Source organism: Mastigoproctus giganteus, chromosome 11 (genome assembly GCF_048544385.1).
Source record: "Mastigoproctus giganteus isolate SK-2022 chromosome 11, ASM4854438v1, whole genome shotgun sequence".
NCBI lineage: Eukaryota > Metazoa > Arthropoda > Arachnida > Uropygi > Thelyphonidae > Mastigoproctus > Mastigoproctus giganteus.
In genome coordinates, this window is record NC_143585.1 from 61,067,365 (window position 1) to 61,087,264 (window position 19,900).

Sequence of the window (19,900 nt, forward strand, 5' to 3'; positions counted from 1 at the left end):
CAAATCCGCCCTGCCATGGAATATTGTTCCCACATCTGGGGCGGTGCCCCCAAAACCTCTCTCAGGCTTCTTGATTCCATTCAGAAGAGGGCAGTTAGGTTAATTAATGATTCATCTTTAACAAAGTCTCTCCACTCGCTGTCTTATAGACGTACTGTTTCTGCTGCATGCCTCTTGTACATGGGCACTGTTCTTCTGAATTGGCTTCTATAATTCCCGCTCTCTCTTTCAAAACAGTCCGAACACGTGCCGCCACCAGCCAACATCCATTTACTGTCCAACTCCAAACTCAGAGAACCAACTTTTTATCTTCCTCATTTATTCATTCAACTGCCGTTTTCTGGAACAACCTTCCTTCATATGTATTTCCTGAAAATTACAGTCTACAGAAGTTCAAGTCCAATGTCAACAAATATCTTCTTTCGTCTTCTCAAACTCCAACCCAAGCATGGTACTAAGTACTATAGGTTCTAATACCTCTCGTGTTTAGGGTTTACATGGAAAAAAAACAATTATTATTTAATACATTCTTTCCTTAAGATCAAGGCGAAATCAAGCAGAGATAATTTGGATAATTTCAAAAACAGATTAGTAGAAGTCAAAAGTACACAAAGATTTAAGTGTGTATTGACCTAAAAGGGGAACGTAAAGATATGCCATATACTGACAAATCTATAAAACAAAATTGTGGAAAGATGTTAACACGTTTACCACCACTGAGGCATATATACATCAAATGGCACTTAAGTGATGTAGTTTGATGCATATATGTGATCATTCTTAAGAATCAATAAGCGAGTCCACACTTTTACTTTTCAAATGCTACTTAAATTTTAGGCAGGTTAGAGATGCTTCTTAAAATTCCAAACGTTACAGCATACTGCATACATTCTTTCCTATATACTTAACATTAAATGGGTTAAACAGCAAGACTAATAATAAACGGCAAAAGATAATTATGATAATTTCTTTTCTGTTTCATATTCTGTAAGAATATAATGTAACAAATAAATAAAACAAATTTCCATTTACACTTTGTAACCAGAAGAATTTATCACTTCATTTTCGTTTTATTGCAGCCAATATATCAAGTGTAGTTAACAACTGGCCATGCATTTTTGTGACAGAATGTGAGCTCAATCTGACAACAGGCATACTACATCCATGTATAATAGCCACACCATACAAAATATATAATAAAATAGTGTACTAGCTTTCAGTATTAGTAGTATCAAATGATGAAACAAGGCAAGCTTACATAACAGCAGCTTTCTTAAAAAAAAAAAAAAAAAATACTCCCCACCCCATTTGTCTAATTCTTTCTTAAATTTATTTAAATAACTACCTACCTCCATAACACTAGATAGAAGTTTGTTCCAACAGTCGATCACCTGGCTGAAAGCAAAATTTTCTCTTATCTATTCCATACCAACCTTTTTCAATTTAATATTTACGTGTCATCAAAGCAAGAGTTAGGATGCCATCTGCACATAATTTACTCAATCCATTTAGTCCCTTAAACACACTTCAATCAGGTCCCCCTCTTCAATAGGTGGCCAATTTCCAGATGCTTAAATTTACAGAACTGAAGTCTTTTATGGTAGGAGCATCTTTTTTTGTACCTTTTGTGTCTCTGACTAATCTTCTCGCTCTTCTCTGCACTTGTTCCATCTTATACAATGGTGACAATCATCTTGTTCCTCCTGGAAAAATTCCTGTATATCATTGAAGAATCCCATGAGTTGTCCTAGCAGCCCATCTACACTGTTCAGAAAACTACATGTCGGACTGCACAATTACCCCCCCCAGGCCTTTTAATTTCTTCACTACCTTCATGGGATCTTAAACAAACACATCATGCTGAATCATTATAAAATATTTATGCAGATGTCCAAGGATTTAATCACAAACCACTCCAAAAAGGATACCTTGAAAGGTTTATAGCCTTAAATCTTCAAAGAAGAAAAGAAACTCTTTCCCACTGATTGTTTAAAATTGATCAATAGTAATATTGTTCAGTTATAGCTGTTGTTTAGAAGGTACAACTAGCTGACAATAAGAGGAGAGGCATACAAAGTTGTTTTGTAAGCAGAGCAGCACACTTGGGGAGAGAGGGGGGGGAGGAGCAACATAAGCTAGAGACAGAACTTGAAATGGCACATTTGCTGCTGTGAGATTTTTTATTCTATCCTAAAATTTTATACTCTGTATTAATTATTTATTTTCAGGTAAAGACAATATTTTTCTCTATAACATTAAATATAATCATAATGGCAGTGGATTTATTTTTAATTATTATTTAATTTTATAATCCAAGCCACTAAAAAAAATTTCATTCAAAAGCTATTTTTTTTCCCTTTGCTCATTAATATTACAGTTACTTTTACTATAAATTGTCATAGTCATTTAACAACAGTTAATTTTTTATAAACAAACTCAAATTTTTTCATTTTCCCACTCTTCTAATTGCCTTCTTAAAATAATAACTTTCAAATAAAATAAGTAGAAAAAACTACAGGGATGGGATGGGATACACTTAAATAGAAAGGGTGCAAGAACATTTGCTGATGCTATCGAGGCAGTGTTACGTGGGTTGGAAAACTGCTAGCTTGGGGGGGGGATACAAGGACTAATAGATTAACAGTAGCCACTGGCAGAGGTGAAAGTGATTCTTGCACTGCTTCTATTGGAATGAGCAGCAGCCTAGAAAACAAGATGCAGGGTATTTCAGAGACTGCTGGGAGTCATTGCAGTACAAGTAAATACATGGGTTGTGTTAGGGTAGCTAAGAATAGGAACAGGTGCATGTATAATAGGCCTAAATGGATGTCAGATGAACTAATGAGACATATGGCAGAGAAGAAAAATGCATGGGATACATATAAATTAATGGGTGACATGGAGCCTATGATAGATATAAGCTGGACTATAACCAAGTCATAAAGGAGATTAGGCAGGCAAAGGCAGATTATGAGAAATACTTGGCAAAGGATGCAAAGAAAAACAACAAAGAGTTCTTAACCTATGTAAATGCTAGAAGGAAAGGGATGAATCAGTTTTGGTGAGTTAAACTCTGGCAGTGAGCTGGATGATTTTGTAATAACTGAGAGGAAAGTGGAGCAGTAATTGTTATGCTGAAGATAAACATAAAAAAGGCACCCAGGGTGGATGGGATATATCCAGTTATATTAAACGAGGCAGCAAAGGAAGTAAGCAAACCCTTAGCCATAATTATGAGAGCTTCTTTGGACTCAGGGAAGGTACCCATGGACTGGAGATGTGAAAATGTGACCCCAATTCACAAAGGAGGATCAAAGGGCAACACAAGTAATTAAAGACCTGTTAGTTTAACTTCTGTTCCAGGAAAATTAATGGAGGCACTGGTTAAAGAAGCACTTCAGGATCATTTAGACAAGACTTCAGTTACAGCTCAGACACAGCATGATTTTGTCAAGGGAAAATTTTGCATGACCAATCTGATTGGACACTATGATGTGGTCACAAAGGAACTGGATGCAGGGAATAACTTCGATATCATATATTTGGATCTTAGAAAGGCTTTTGATACTGTTGCACATGGAAGACTGTTACACAAATTGGAACAGTGTGCCATTGGAGGCATATTGCTGCTATGGATAAAGGGATGGTTGAGTGGGGAAAGACAGAGAGTGGTAATCAATGGACACTGCTCATCATGGACTAATGTTATTAGTGGAGTCCCTCAGGGTTCAGTGTTGAGTCCATTGTCGTTTTCTGTATTTATAAATGATATTGATGATGGTATATATCAAGCTTAATGTCCAAGTTTGCAGACGATACAAAGGTTGGCAGGGTTGTTAGGGACACTAATGATAGTATGCTGCTGCAACAGGATCTAGAAAAGTTGAGCAGATGGGCTGAGAGGTGGCAAATGAAGTTTAACATTGACAAATGTAAAGTACTACATATGGGAAGCAGCAACCCCAGAGTGCCGTATCAACTCAGTGGTACTACACTGACAGTGGTAGAGAACAAAAAGGACATGGGGGTTATTGTGCAGGCAGATATGAAGTTTTCTGAGCAGTGCAGACGGTCTGCAACAGTAGTTCATAGTGTCTTGTCAATGATATACAGGAATTTTTCTAGCAGGGATAAGGAGGTGATTATCCCCTTATATAAGGCAATGGTCAGGCCACACCTTGAGTACTGTATACAGGTCTGGAGGCCTCATTTCAAGAAGGATGTAGAGTTGCTGGAACGAGTACAGAGAAGGGCAACAAGATTAGTGAATGGAACAAAGGGTTGCTCTTATGAAGAAAGGCTTAAATTTCGCAAATCACAGTGTCTGGAGACTAGGCACCTGCGAGGTGATCTGATTAAGGTGTATAAAGCCTTCAATGGCTTGAGCATGCTCAATGCTGATGGAATTCTTCCTCTTGCTCAGAATAATCACCTGAGAGGGCATAAATTCAAATTGAGGAAAGACAGATGTAGGATAGATGTGCGGAAATTTGCCTTTAGCCAGCAGGTAGTTGGTTGGTGGAACAGACTTCCATCCCTTGTTGTGGAAGTTTATAGCCTAAATAAATAAACGGCTCAGCTGGACAGGTATTTCAAACGAACGGAGGGGTGAAGTGGAAGTTTTTTTTTTTTTTTTTTTTGGCTGATGCTGCATAAGCTTGCTTTCTTGCATCATATGCCTCTACTAATGCTAATGATAATAATTGCATGTACACCAATTTTAGGAGTTTGGTAAATAAATTTGAATTTGAGGCACTGCTCAAAACTTCCAAGGCAGAACTGTTGGGATATCAGAGACGTGGTGTCACACAGATATAAGGAATGCAGAACTGGAATTTGGGGAATACAATGTACACAGGAAGGATAGACAGGATAGGAAGGGAGGAGGGGTTATGCTATTAGTTAAGAAACTCATAAAATTCAAGGAAGTGAAGTCAGTCGATATCGCTGGACAGGGCAGTGTCGAGTCAGTTTGGTGTGACATAAGCATTGGGAGATCAAAATTGACAGTAGGCGTGTGTTATAGGCCCAACCACTCTGATGAGTATAATAAGAAACTGTACAGGGAAATAGAGTGGGCCAGTAAATCAGAGAGGCTTATAATGGGGGATTTTAATTTCCCAGATATTGACTGGAATTTGTGGGTTGGTCACTGACTCACTAGCAAGGCTTTTGTGAATTTATTGGATGATTGTTTTCTACATCAGCATGTTCGGGAGGCAACTAGATGAGTAATACTCTTGATCTGATTATAAGTAGTGATTCTTCATGCATTAAGAATCTGCAGATAAAGGAACCACTAGGTGGCAGTGATCACAGTGTGCTGAAGTGGGATTTACTCAAAGAGGTAACTACCATCAAGGGTAAAGGGAAGGGTTTTTGCTTTCGGTGGTCTGGGACAGTATTTAAAATCTATACAGTGGGACCAACTGTAAATTCTAAATGGGAAGCATTCAAAGAATTTATCTAGGAAGCTACTAGGCTTTACATACCAACTAAGAAATATTATTCAAGGTTTAGGCCTAAATGGATTTTAGATGAACTAATGAGACATTTGGCAGAGAAGAAAAATGCATGGGATACATATAAATTATTGGGTGACATGGAAGCCTATGATAGATATAAGCTAGTCAGTAACCAAGTCACAAAGGAGATTAGGCAGGCAAAGGCAGATAAGAAATCCTTGGCAAAGGATGCAAAGAAAAACAACAAAGAATTCTTTAAGAATCCTATGTAAACTCTAGAAGGAAAGGGATGAATCAGATTGGTCCACTGAATATTGATGGTTCAACTGTTGATGATGCTTCTCAGGTGGCTAACAAACTAAAGAGTATTTTGCATCTTTAGTCCCCATAGTCACCCATGTTATTCAGGGAGGGGAATGCCAGAGGTGAGTTTAACTCTGGCAGTGAGCTAGATGATTTTGTAATAACTGAGAGGAAAGTGGAGGAGAAATTGTTGAAGATAAACATAAAAAAGGCACCCAGGGTAGATGGGATCTATCGTTATATTAAAGGAGGCAGCAAAGGAAGTAAGCAAACCCTTAGCCATAATTATGAGAGCTTCTTTGGACTCAGGGGAGGTACCCATGGACCAGAGATGTGCAAATGTGACCGCAATTCACAGAGGAGGATCAAATGGCGACACAAATAATTATAGACCTGTTAGTTTAACTTCTGTTCCAGAAAAATTAATGGAGGCACTGGTTAAAGAAGCACTGTAGGATAATCTAGACAAGACTTCAGTTATAGCTCGGACACAGCATGGTTTTGTTAAGGATATTATGCCTGACCAATTTGATTGGATATTATGATGTGGTCACAAAGGAACTGGATGCAGGGAATAACTTTGATTTGGATCTTAGAAAGGCTTTTGATACTGTTGCACATGGAAGACTGCTGCACAAATTGGAGCAGTGTGGCATTGGAGGCAAATTGCTGCTATGGATAAAGGGATGGTTCAGGGGGAGAAGACAGAGTGGTAATCAATGGACACTGCTCATCGTTGACTAATGTTATTAGTGGAGTCCCTCAGGGTTCAGTATTGGATCCATTGCTGTTTTCTGTATTTATAAATGATAATTATGATGGTATATCAAGCTTATGTCCAAGTTTGCAGACAATACGAAGGTTGGCAGGGTTGTTAAGGAAACTAATGACAGTATGCTGCTGTAACAGGATCTAGAAAAGTTGAGCAGATGGGCTGAGAGGTGGCAAATGAAGTTTAACATTGACAAATGTAAAGTACTACATATGGGAAGCAGTAACCCAGGAATGACGTATCAACTCTGTGGTACTACACTGACAGTGGTGGAGAACGAAAAGGACCTGGGGGTAATTGTGCAGGCAGATATGAAGTTTTCTGAGCAGTGCTGACGGTCTGCAAGAGTAGCTCATAGGGTCTTGTCAATGATATACAGGAATGTTTCTAGCATTATTAGGAGGTGATTATCTCCTTGTATAAGGCAATAGTCACGCCACACCTTGAGAACTGTATACAGGTCTGGAGGCCTCATTTTAGACGTAGAGCTGTTGGAACGAGTACAGAGAAGGGCAACAAGATTATTGAATGGAACAAATGGTTGCACTTACGTAGAAAGGCTTAAATTTTGCAAATTACAGTGTCTGGAGACTAGGCACCTGCGAGGTGATCTGATTCAGGTGTATAAAGCCTTGAATGGTTTGAGCATGCTCAATGCTGATGGGATTCTTCCTGTTGCTCAGAATAATCACCTGAGAGGGCATAAATTCAAATTGAAGAAAGACAGATGTAGGATAGATGTCTGGAAGTTTGCCTTTAGCTAGCGGGTAGTTGGTTGGTGGAACAGACTTCCATCCTTTGTTGTGGAAGTTGATAGCCTAAATAAATTTAAGGCTGAGCTGGACAGGTATTTGGAACAAATGGAGGGGTGAAATGGGAGCGGTTTTTTCTTCTTTTTTTGGCTGATGCTGCATAAGCTTGCTTTCTTGCATCATATGCCTCTACTAATGCTAATGCTAACTGGCAACCTTCTCTAACCAATATCAAAGTTCAGTGTTTCACCACCTCCATAAACATGATGCCCCCAGGTTTTTAAGTTTTCCTCAACCCAGAAGTGACCTGTAGCCAGAGCTACTATTCAAAATATTTAACAACCAGTTATGTTAAGATAATATAAATCAAAAACTATAAATGTGTGAGTGTATGTGTGTGTAAGGAGTGTATATATGGAAAAATTTCCCTTTATTCTCTAAATAAACTAAATGCTTACCAATTGATATAAGTTGTAGTATAAAGTTCATCAAATCATTCTAATAATTGCCAAATTATTTGTTGATTTTTAGAAATTGATGTGATCTTTTGTTTGATGAGCCTGTCTGAGAAGCGATTTGACATAACAAACTGCATCAAACTCTTTCAACGATTTCCCCATTAAATTGATAGTCATTGAGTGACTTGTAGTCTCAATAAGTAGAGAATTTCTCTTAACATCAACGGCATTGTTCATGATATGAATCGTCTCTCAGTTTCTGCTGAATAACAGCAATTACAAAATTTTTTCCTTTATATATTCAATATTTTTATTATCAACTAAGTCACAAAAATTTTATTGGAATATCATATTTAAGTAGTTGGCTTAATTTTATTAATTTTTGTTCACCTTCAATCCATGGAACTCTGAAAATGTTATTTGGCCAAGTTTTAGGATTCAATAAAATGAAAAAACTTAAAAGTTCATTATATTCTTCACTTTTGTCATCACACAACAAACACATTTTCATATACTTTATTAGACAATCTAATAGTTTTTCTCTTGGAATTGGTATTTTATTATGTTTTTTTTCAAATGGTATGTCATGTTTATTCGATTTAAGCGGAAGAGATCTTCCGCTTCTCTTCCATAGATATTTTATTTAGTTTTGTATTTTAAATTGTTTTTATTGTTCATTGAAGTTATCTGTCAGCTTTAATAACTGAAACAGTTCTTTCTTGTAAAGCTAAGGAACATATTGCCATCCTCTGTTAGAATGTCATTTATTAAAGCTAAATTTCTAAAAAATTTTTCACTTTCCAAAAGTTGGAACTATTCCTATTTCACTGTTTCTATTAAAGTGAATATACAAGGCTTGATACAATTTCCAAACTGCTTTTGCAGCTCCAGCACTACAAGCTACCCATTGAGGTCCGAATATTCTTCCAGTTTGCATTATTTCAATTTCTAGCTGTTCAGATATATTATTTAATTCTCTCTGATGTTCATATATATGGAAGTAAACAATAAAGTTTATCAAGAAAAGATTTAAACTGATTTTCTTGATTTACATCTTTTATTGCATCATCCAGAGATAACTGATTATGGTAACTTAGGCAGTGACAAATAAAAAAAATTGGAAGGTTTTCTAAAATTTTGGCTGAAACTCCTGACTTTCTCCCTAGCATTATACACAGGCACCGTTTGTACAAAATCAGATAAGGTTTTCATGGTGCTAAATGGTTTCTCACTGAAACCATTTACTTTGAGCACCAACAATAAAGTTTGATAAATTATTTCAGCTGTCATTCCTTCCAGCTCCATAAGATCAACAAAAACCATTAAACTATCTTCAAAATCTTGATTTCATTAAACTATCTTCACTCTTGAGGAATTTGAAGTGCTGGATAAGACATCAAATGTCGACATTGTTGGGATATCAGAGACATGGTAATGCTCAGATATAAGGGACACAGAATTTGAATATAGGGAGTACATTTTGTATAGAAAGGACAGGAGAAAACAAAAATAAGAAGCACATAAAATCTTTAAAAAGCATATAAAATCTAAGGCACTGCATCTAGTTGACACAGGTGGCCAATGCAATGTTGAGCAAATTTGGTGTGACATAAGCACTAGGAAGTTGAGTAGGAGTGTGTTATAGGCCTAATGACTCTGATTAGTACAACAAACAACTGTACAGAAAAATAGAGTGGGCCAGTAAATCAGAATGGCTTATAATGGGATATTTTAATTTTCCAGATATTGACTGGAACTTGTGGGTTGGTCACTCACAGACTAGCAAAACTTTTGTGAATTTATTCGATGACTGTTTTCTACAGTAGCAGCACGATAGAGAGGCAACTAGAGTGAGTTGGTCTGATTATTATCAGCAGTGATTATTCATGCATTAAGAAACTGCAGATAAAAGAACCACTAGGTGACAGTGATCACAGTGTATTGATGTAATATTTAATTAAAGATGTAACTACCATCAGGAGTAAAAGTAAGAGTTTTTGCTTTCGTAAAGGTGACTATGATCTCAAACAGGTTTTAAATTCTATAGAGTGGGACCAAATGATGATGATACCATCAGCCAATTCTAAATGGAATATTCAAGGAATTAATCATTGAAACTACTAGGTTTTTCATACGAACTAAGAAATACTGTTCAAGGTTTAGTCTAAATGGATATCAGATAAACTAATGAGACTCGTAGTAGAGAATAAAAATGCATGGGATGCATATAAATTACCAGGCAACACAAAAGCATGGTAGACATAAACTAGTCCGTAATAAATTCACAAAGGAGGTTAGGCAAGTGAAGGCAGATTACATGAAATCTTTTGCAAAGGATGGAAAGAAAAACAGCAAATATTCCTCTATTTATGTAAACACTAAAAGGAAGTGGATGAATCAAACTGGCCCACTTGATATTGATGGTTAGACAGTTGACAATCCTACTCAGATAGCTCAAAAACTGAATGAGTATTTTCATCTACATTCACACATGAGGAATTCTTTAGGGAAGTGAAGTCCAGAAGTTCATAAAACTTTAATAGAGAGTTAAAGAACTTTAATAGAGTTAAAGAACTTTAATAGAGAGTTTAATAAATGATTTTGTTATAACTGAGAGGAAAGTGGAAGAGAAATTGTTGAAAATAAACATAAGAAAGGCACATGGGGTGGATGGGAACTATCCAATTATATTAAGGGAGGCAGACTTATTAATGTGTTACATAAATAACAGTATTGTCCATCTGAGATTTGCAAATTGCTTTTGAATTCATCCATATCCATATCTTCAAGAAGCATCCCATGACTATTTCAGATACTATCAGTACATTTTTACAAAAGAAAATTTTTATCCTACATCAGCTCCAGATGTTGATTTCTGATATACATCATATGGTTTCTGGCCATTTCCCAACCCTAAAGGAAGGGGATGAATCAGATTGGTCCATCTGATATCGATGTTTCAACTTTTGAGGACCCTCCTCAAAGAGCTGACAAACTGAATTGAGTATTTTGCATCTACATTCACACATGAGGAGTTATTCAGGGAGGGGAATGCCAGAGGTGTATTAGAGGAGGGGAATGCTAGAAGTGTATGCCAGAAGAATCTGCAAATCTGCAGATAAAACGAAGCACTAGGTGACAGTGTTCTGATGTGGTATTTACCCAAAGAAGTAACTACCAACAAGGGTAAAGGGAACGGTTTTTGCTTTCGTAAAGGTGACTACAGTGGTCTGAGACAGTTTTTAAATTCTATACAGTGGGACCAACTGGTGATGTTACCAACAGCAAATTCAAAATGGGAAGCCTTCAAAGAATTAACCTTGGAAGCTACTAGGCTTTTCATACTAACTAAGAAATATTGTTCAAGATTTAGGCCTAAATGGATGTCAGATGAACTAATGAAACATGTGGCAGAGAAGAAAAATGCATGGGATACATATAAATTAACAGGTGACACAGAAGCGTATGGTAGATATAAGCTGGTCTGTAATCAAGTCACAAAGGACGTTAGGCAGGCAAAGTCAGATTATGAGAAATCTTTGGCAAAGGATGCAAGGAAAAACAGCAAAGAGTTCTTTACCTATGTAAACTCTAGAAGGGGATGAATCAGATTGGTCCATCGATGGTTCAACTGTTGATGATCCTCAAGTGGCTAACAAACTAAATGAGTATTTTGCATCTACATTTACACACGAGGAGTTATTATATCCTCAATTCATAAAGGGGGGGGGGGGGTTCAAAAGGTGATATTAGTAATTACAGAACTGTTAGCTTAACGTTTGTTCCAGGGAAAATGATGAAGTCACTGGTTAATGAAATAATACAGTACCATTTGGACATGAAAGAAGTTATACTGCAGTCACAGCATAGATTGTTAAAGGGCGGCGTTGTCTAGCCAATCTAATAGGTTACATAATGCAGTGACCAAGGAGCTGGATGCAAAATATAATTTTGATATCATATACTTGGATTTCAGAAAAGCTTTTGATATTGTTGCACATAAAAGACTACTGTACAGATTGGAGCAGTGTGGTATTAAGGGTAAGTTGCTGATATAGACACAGGGATGATTGAGTGGAAGAAGACAGAGTGGTAATCAATGGACACTGTCCTTTTTGGACTAATGCTGTTACTAGAGTCCCCCGCATTTCATGTTGCATCCATTGTTATTTTCTATATTTATCAATGATATTGATGAAGGCACAACAGGCTTAATGTTCAAGTTTGCATATGATACAAAGGTTGGCACTGTGGTTAATGACAGTATGCTACTGCAGCAGGATCTAAAAAAGTTAGGCAGATGGGCTGAGAAATGGCAACTGAAGTTTAACATTGACAAATGCAAAGTACTGCATATGGATAGCAGTAACACCAGAGTAATGTACCAACTGTGTGGTACTCCACTCAGGGTAATGGAAAATGATAAAGACCTGGGGGTAATTGTGAATCAGATATGAAGTTCTCTGATCAGTGTAGACAGGCTACCAGGGCAGCTCATGGAGTTTTGTTAATGATAAACAGGAATTTTGTTAGCAGAGATAAGGACATGATTATCCCACTTAATAAGCCAATGGTCCGGCCGCATCCTGAGTACTGAATACAGGTCTGGAGGCATCATTTTAGGAAGGATGTAGAGCTGCTGGAACAAGTACAGGGAAGGGCTACAAGATTGGTGAGGGTAACAAAGAGGTGCTTTTACCAAGAAAGGCTTAAGTTCTGCAAACTGTAATGTCTGGAGACTAGGCACCTGCGAGGCGACCTGATTGAATGTTTAAAGGTTTCAATGGATTGAGCAAGCTCAATGCTGATGCTCTCATAATTATGGTTTTAGATTTGCTTACCTCCTTTGCTGCCTCCCTTAATATAATTGAATATATTCCATCCACCCTAGGCACCTTTTTTATGTTTAGCTTCAACAATTTCTCTTCTGCTTTCCTTTCAGTTATCACAAAGTCATTTAGCTCCCCATTACAGTGTGATAAACTTCTAGCGTGCCCTCCACAAAAAAATTCTTCATGTGCATCCATAGCTATAGTTAGAAGTACATTAATTTCTGGTGTTTCAATATGCAGTTATTGGAGAAGTGGATATTAAATTTAAAATTTAAAACACACACCCATACGATATACTGCACTAGCACAAATGTTTGTTATAGTTCCATTCAATTTTGTTATAACAATGTTTGACTGTAGTTGGTTTCAGCAGTATTTTCAAATTAGAGAAACTATTTACAAGTTTGGATGACCCAATTTGGACTTCAAATTTCATTGTAGATATATATCCCACCTTACCTTACCAAGATGCACATAAATGCCTATATTGTTTGTCAGGGAAAGATAGCAACTTCAAACTGACATCACATTTTGAACAATGTAATATCGAATTTAATGAAGACATACTGAAGATATACTTCATAATTTTGCAGATGGATGGAAACACAACCATAGCTTATTACTGATTGTAATAACGATATAAGAAATTTCACTCTTGGTCACACAGTAATTCATACGAAATAACAAAAATTAATTTTGAATATAGATTTTCAGTAAACACATGGTGAGTAATAGTAAGAAATCATCTTATTGGACCAAATTTTGATGATGAAGGTTTAACTGCTGCTTCTTATAGGCATTATTTGGAGAATGAATTATCACTAATTTATATTTTCCTTCTCAAATAATATGGCAAACTTCTAGCGTGCCCTCCCCAAAAACATTCCTCATGTGCATCCATAGATATAGTTAGAAGTACATTAATTTTTGGTGTTTCAATATGCAGTTATTGGGGAAGTGGATATTAAATTTAAAATTTAAAACACACACCCACACCCACACGATATACTGCACTAGCACAAATGTTTGTTATAGTTCCATTCAATTTTGTTATAACAATGTTTGACTGTAGTTGGTTTCAGCGGTATTTTCAAATTAGAGAAACTATTTACAAGTTTGGATGGCAAATGTGGATACAACATGACAAAGCACCTCTACATTTTGAGAGACAGGTTATGGAGTAATTGAACACAAATTTATCAAGGAAGGTGGACAGGATGAGGTAGACTGCTCACATGGTCAACTAGGTCATCAGATTTGAAGCCAATAAAATTTTTTATGGAGGTTGAGACAAGCTGTAAATGTGGCCCCAGTTGTCAAATTGCACAAAGAAGTTACTACTACAATAAAAAATGAAAAAGACACAATGAGGTCATCATTCAATGTACAACACCTAGCAGAATGTATTCAGGATAGGTAGTCCCAATACAGAAAAGCTCAGAATAGGGAATCCCAATACAGCAAAGCTCAGGATAAAGAATGTCATTCTGAAAATTTTATTTTGTCGCTAATAAAATAGTTCAACATAAAACCAATCATACAATATCTGCTGCTCTGGATGACCTTTTAGAGTACTCTTGAAGTTTTTCTATTTGTTAAATATCTTTATAACAAATTGCAAATAAAAATTCATGCACAATCACAAATATCTCTTAAACTGACTTGCCAAGCAGGTTTCCATGTTTTATATTCAAGCTAATTACCTGCCATTGGTTCATTAAATAACCTAAGCACGTTAAAACCTGCTATTTGGGCAGAATCCAAGAGTGCTCGCCTTTCAACATCAGTAAAATAAGATGGAACCTGTATAAAAAGAATAAAAGATTCTGATATAAATATAATATAAAGCTGTAGGCTCAACAAACATGGGAATTATTTAAACTGTGCTGTGCTGTGCTCTTTATTATGAAAGGTTCTGAAGATCATTTCAAAACCTTTCAGAGTAAGGACCACAGCATAGTTTAAATATAAACAAATATAAGAAAATCTAAACACACACACACACACACACACACACACACACACACACACACACACACACACACACACACACACACACACACACACACACACACACACACACACACACAATATTAAACTGATGCACCTTTAAATAAAAATCTAAAGTAACAGACAAATTTATTGGTATAAAACAAAAATAAAGGCAATATAAAATTTATTCATATACATTTAACTGATTAAATAAACCTGAACTATATTAAACTATATATACTGAACTATATCAAGTATATTAAACTCACATTTCTGCGGGGGAGGGGGGGGATGAAGAGTCCACCATATACATAGCGAAAGTACATGCATCTAAGATATTACAGCTTTTACTGTACAGTCAGCAGTCTAAAATTAAAATAACATGGTTGCAGTTCAGATGGCAAAAGACGGATGTCATTCCAGCTGTGTTCACATTGTCAGAGCTAACTTATTATTATTATTACTTTTTTAACAAATCTGGAAGGCAGTTCATAAGGACCCTCTGCAAAGTGTCGAATATCTGATGCAAGTGATTATCTTGCTATACGAACTTCTCTTTTGGGTTAGCATTAGTAGAAGCAAATGATGCAAGAAAGCAAGCTTATATAGCATCAGCGAAAAAAAAAAAAATCCTTCCCATTTCACCAATCCATTAACTCCAAATGTTTGTCTAGTTCTGCCTTGAATTTATTAAAGCTGTCAACTTCTACAATGACAGATGGAAGTTTTTTCCAGCAATCAACCACAGCTAGCTAAAGGCAAATTTCTGCATATCTATTTTACAACTGTAAAAAAGATTTGCGGAAATCCTCAATTTGAATTTATGTCCCCTCAGGCAAATAATCTGGGCAAGAGGAAGAATCCCATCAGCACTGAGCTTGCTCAAACCATTCACGGCTTTATACACCTCAATCAGATCACCCTGCAGGTGCATAGTCTCCAGCCGCTGCAATTTGTGGAACTTAAGTCTTTTTCTTTGTAAGAGTTCCATACACCAATCTCGTTGCCCTTCTCTGTGCTCATTCAAGCAGATTTAGATCCTAAAATGAGACCTCCAGACCTGTGTACAGTACTCAAGGTGTGGCCCGACAATAAGGGGATAATCACCTCCTTATCCCTGCTAGAAAAATTCCTGTATATCATTGAAAAGACGCCATGAGCTAGTCTTGCAGACTGCCTACACTGCTCAGAAAACTTCATATCCAACTGCACAATTAACCCCAGGTCTTTTTCATTCTCTACCACCCTGAGTGTAGTATTACAAAGTTGATACGTTAATCTGGGGTTACTGCTATCCATATCCATATGCAGTACTTTACATTTGTCAATGTTAAACTTCAGTTGCCACTTGTTATTTTTTATTTGTTGTTATTTGGTTTTTTTTTTTAGGAGCATTAGCAACTAAGGCCATACTGCTCTGGGATATGCGGTGGTCATTCCTTGACCTTTCCGCATACTCCGTATTTGGTGGTGACGGGCTCGAACCCCGGTCTAATCAAGAAGCATGTGCTACGCACTGCTGGTCCTTCCCACCTGGCTATGGAGGCGCTATCAGTTGCCACTTCTCAACCCATCTGTTGCAGCAGCATACTGTCATTAGTGTCATTAACAACTCTGCCAACCTTCATATCATCTGCAAACTTGGACATTAAGTCTGATATAACTTCATCAATATCATTGATAAATACAGAAAACAACAATGGGCCCAATACGGACCCCTGGGATATACCACTAATAACATTAGTCCACAAAGAGCAGTGTCCATTGATTACCACGGTCTGGCTTCTCCCACTCAATCCTTTTACCTATGGCAGCAACTTAAGCAACAGATATCAAAATTATTTTTTGCATCCAGTTCCTTTGTGACCTCATTGTAGTATCTAATCAAATTGGTCAGACAAGACTTCCCCTTAACAAACCCATGCTGTCGGAACCATAACTGCAGTCTTTTCTAGATGATTTTGTAGTGCCTCCATTAATTTCCCCAGAACAGAAGTCAAACTAACAGATCTGTAATTACTTGTGTCACCCTTTGATCCCCCTTTGTGAATTGGGGTCACATTTGCACATCTCCAATCTATGGGTACCTCCCATGAGACTAAGGAAGCTCTCATAATTATGGCCAAGGGTTTGCTTACTTCCTTTGCTGCCTCCTTTAATATAACTGGATAGATCCCATCCACCCAAGGTGCCTTTCTTATGTTTAACTTCAACAATTTCTCCTCCACTTTGTTCTCAGTTATTAGAAAATCATTTAGATCCCTGCCAGAGTTTGATGAACCTCTGGCATTCCCCTCCCTGAATAACTCCTCATGTGTGAATGTAGATGCAAAATACTCATTCAGTTTGTCAGCTCCGTGAGGAGGATCCACAAAAGTCGAACGATCGATATCAAGTGGACCAATCGAATTCATCCCCTTCCTTTAGGGTTGGGAAATGGCCACAAACCATATGATGTATATCAGAAATCAACATCTGGAGCTAACTTAGGATAAAAATTTTATTTTGTTGTAAAAATGTACTGATAGTATCTGAAATAGTCGTGGGATGCTTCTTGAAGATATGGATATGGATGAATTCAAAAGCAATTTGCAAATCTCAGATGGACAATACTGTTATTTATGTAGCAAGCACATTAATAATTGTACGTATTATATTTGTACAAGTCTGTTTATGGGTCAATTTGCATGTTGTGTGGATTGCAAAACCTGATATAACTCACGGAGGAATCCCCTATGCCTCTGTCTTAGATCAGCTAACTACAACTCCTAATGAAGAGGCTTAATAATTCCTCCGGTGTCTGATGGAATTAATTAGAATCCAAATTTTTCAAACCACTATAATGATAAGTGGCTAAATCACAGAGGACATGGATGATATCCCAGCAATAGTCACAATACAGGATAACCCCTACTGCACTCTCATTAGACAGCAGGTGGCCTGAGTCAGCATCTGTGTGTCGAATGGTGAATAATGTAGAGAGTCTAAATGAGAAGCCAAGTGATAAAACAAAAAATCTTTCAGCTAAACACTTCCAGTTGAACAAGTAAAAAATTTAAGTGTGTAAATAACCCTTAGTGCTGGATTGAGTTTACCTTACAAAACAGATTAATAAAAAGATGTTTTTATTTCAAAACAGGAACCAAATAAACATTAATAGATACTTCTTTGTATTCTCTTTTGTCTGGGAGATGATCTCCAATCTAGCAAGAACAGGCTCGACTTTTTCCCACTTTAGAAATGACATTGTTATCCATGAGTCAACCTCATAGATAACAAAATTAGTACTAATATTGTTTTTAATTGAATAACATCACCAAAAGAGAAATTAATTATTCATTCTGAAACTGGACCCTCACCAAACAGTGGGTAGTCCCAATTTGCAACTTTATGTCAAAATTGAATTTTTTTTTGGATATGTTACTCACTATGTTGAATTCTGAACAGAATCTTAACAGCAAAACAAAAGAATAGAACACAGAGAAGCATCTGTTATCTAATTTATTTCAATGACTGCATCACAATATAAACTTCATTCCTTTACTAATTTGTTGAACAGGGCAAGAAGCACAGCATGCTGGGGTTATTTACATATGCAACTATGGTTACATGTTCAATCTGAACTAAAATTGATATTAGTAATTTTAGGACAACTCATGGATAATAATGTTGTTACTAAAGTGAGCACAGGCCCACCTGTCACTGTCACAAAAACACAAAGTTTCAAAATGAAGCCAACTGCTATCTGATGAAGGCCCAGTAAGACCAGAAATGTTTGTTGTTTGGTTTTTAGGAGCATTAGCAACTAAGGCCATATTGCTCTGGGAATATGCGGTGGTCATTCCCTGACCTTTCCGCATCCTCCGTATTTGGTGGTGACGGGCTCAAACCCCGGTCTAATCAAGAAGCGTGTGCTACACACTGCTGCTCCTGCCCACCTGGCTACGGAGGTGCCTAAGACCAGAAATAATTGTCACAACAGTGCATTACAGATGATTGAAACTTTTGAACATAGAGGCAAGTAAGGCTCCCGGAGTTGATGGCATATACCTTATAGTTTTGAGGAAGAGCACGAGGGAGTGTACTGAACCACTGACATTAAATACGAGGGCATCTTTGGACTCAGGGGAGACACCTTTAGATTGGAGAAGTGTCAATGCATTGCCAACACATAAAAGCGGTTCCAGGAGTGAAGATGGCAACAGGCCAGTTTGTCTGACTTTAGTGGTAGAAAAAATCTTAGAGGCAGTGATTATGATTGCCATATTTATCTAAATGTCTAGGGACATTAAGATAAATATGGTATTCTGAAGGACACACAACATAGCTTTGTTAAGGGTAAATAATGCTGAATTAATTTAGTAGGCTACTTCGAAACAGTTACTCATGGGCGATCTAGTGAATAATTTCGATATAATTTATTTGGATTTTAGCAAAGCATTTGACTCAGTCCTCCACAAGAGGTTACTGCATAAGCTTGAACAGGTTGGGATCGCTGGTAAAATTCTAAGATGGATTGCTAGGCGGCTGCAGGGCAAAAGACAGAGAGTTGTGATTAATGGATATTCTTCAAATTGGTGTAATCTCAGGAATAGGGTCCCTCAAGGATCAGTTCTTGGACCACTGTAGTTTCTTATTTCCATAAATGACATTGACGAAGGGATGGAAGACGCAACATCAAAATTTGCATATGGCATAAAGATTGGCAGAGTATTTAATGTTGAGTGCCAAGCAGCACTCCTTCAGGATGACTTGAACAGGTCAGAGAAGTGGCAGCTATGTTTTAATGCTGCTAAATGCAAGGTCTTACACTTGGGGAATAGCAATCCAGAAATATATTATACACTTGGGTTGAATTAAAAACAGTGGAGGAGGAAAGGGATCTGGATGCTACAATATGGGCAGATATGAAGTTTTCCGAAAGTGTAAATGGGTAGCCAGGAAAGTGCATGGTGTCCTATCAATGATTTATTGAATGCTATCCTGTAGAGATAGGGAAGTCATAATCCCACTGTATAAGGCAATTGTAAGATAATATTTGGAGTACAGTGTTCAAGTATGAAGACCTCATATGAAAAAAGACAGTTTCTTGAAAGGGTCCAAAGATGGGCAACTTGAATGGTGAGATCGGCAGAAGGAATACCATATAATGAAAGACTCCAATTATGTGGGCTACAGAGCTGGCAACTAGGCACTTCAGAGGTCACCTGATTGAGGTTTATAAGGCTCTGAGAGGGATTAGTAAAATGAATGAAAATAGAATTCTCACTGTTCTAAAGAATTTCAGATCTAGGGATCATAAATTCAAATTCCAGGGCTTGAGGTT

The 19,900-nt window shown here is 37.1% G+C and overlaps 1 protein-coding gene across 4 annotated transcripts in view; it reads right to left on the bottom strand.

Moving 5' to 3' along the window:
* The window catches only part of LOC150078048 (heat shock 70 kDa protein 4L-like), a 215,676-nt gene that overhangs the window by 133,227 nt on the left and 62,549 nt on the right, over nt 1-19,900 (bottom strand). For all 4 annotated transcript variants that reach the window (XM_090385252.1, XM_090385251.1, XM_090385254.1 and 1 more), the window contains exon 4: nt 14,286-14,385. In XM_090385252.1, coding sequence (XP_090241378.1) covers nt 14,286-14,385 — 100 coding nt within the window. The remainder of the gene's footprint in view (nt 1-14,285; nt 14,386-19,900) is intronic.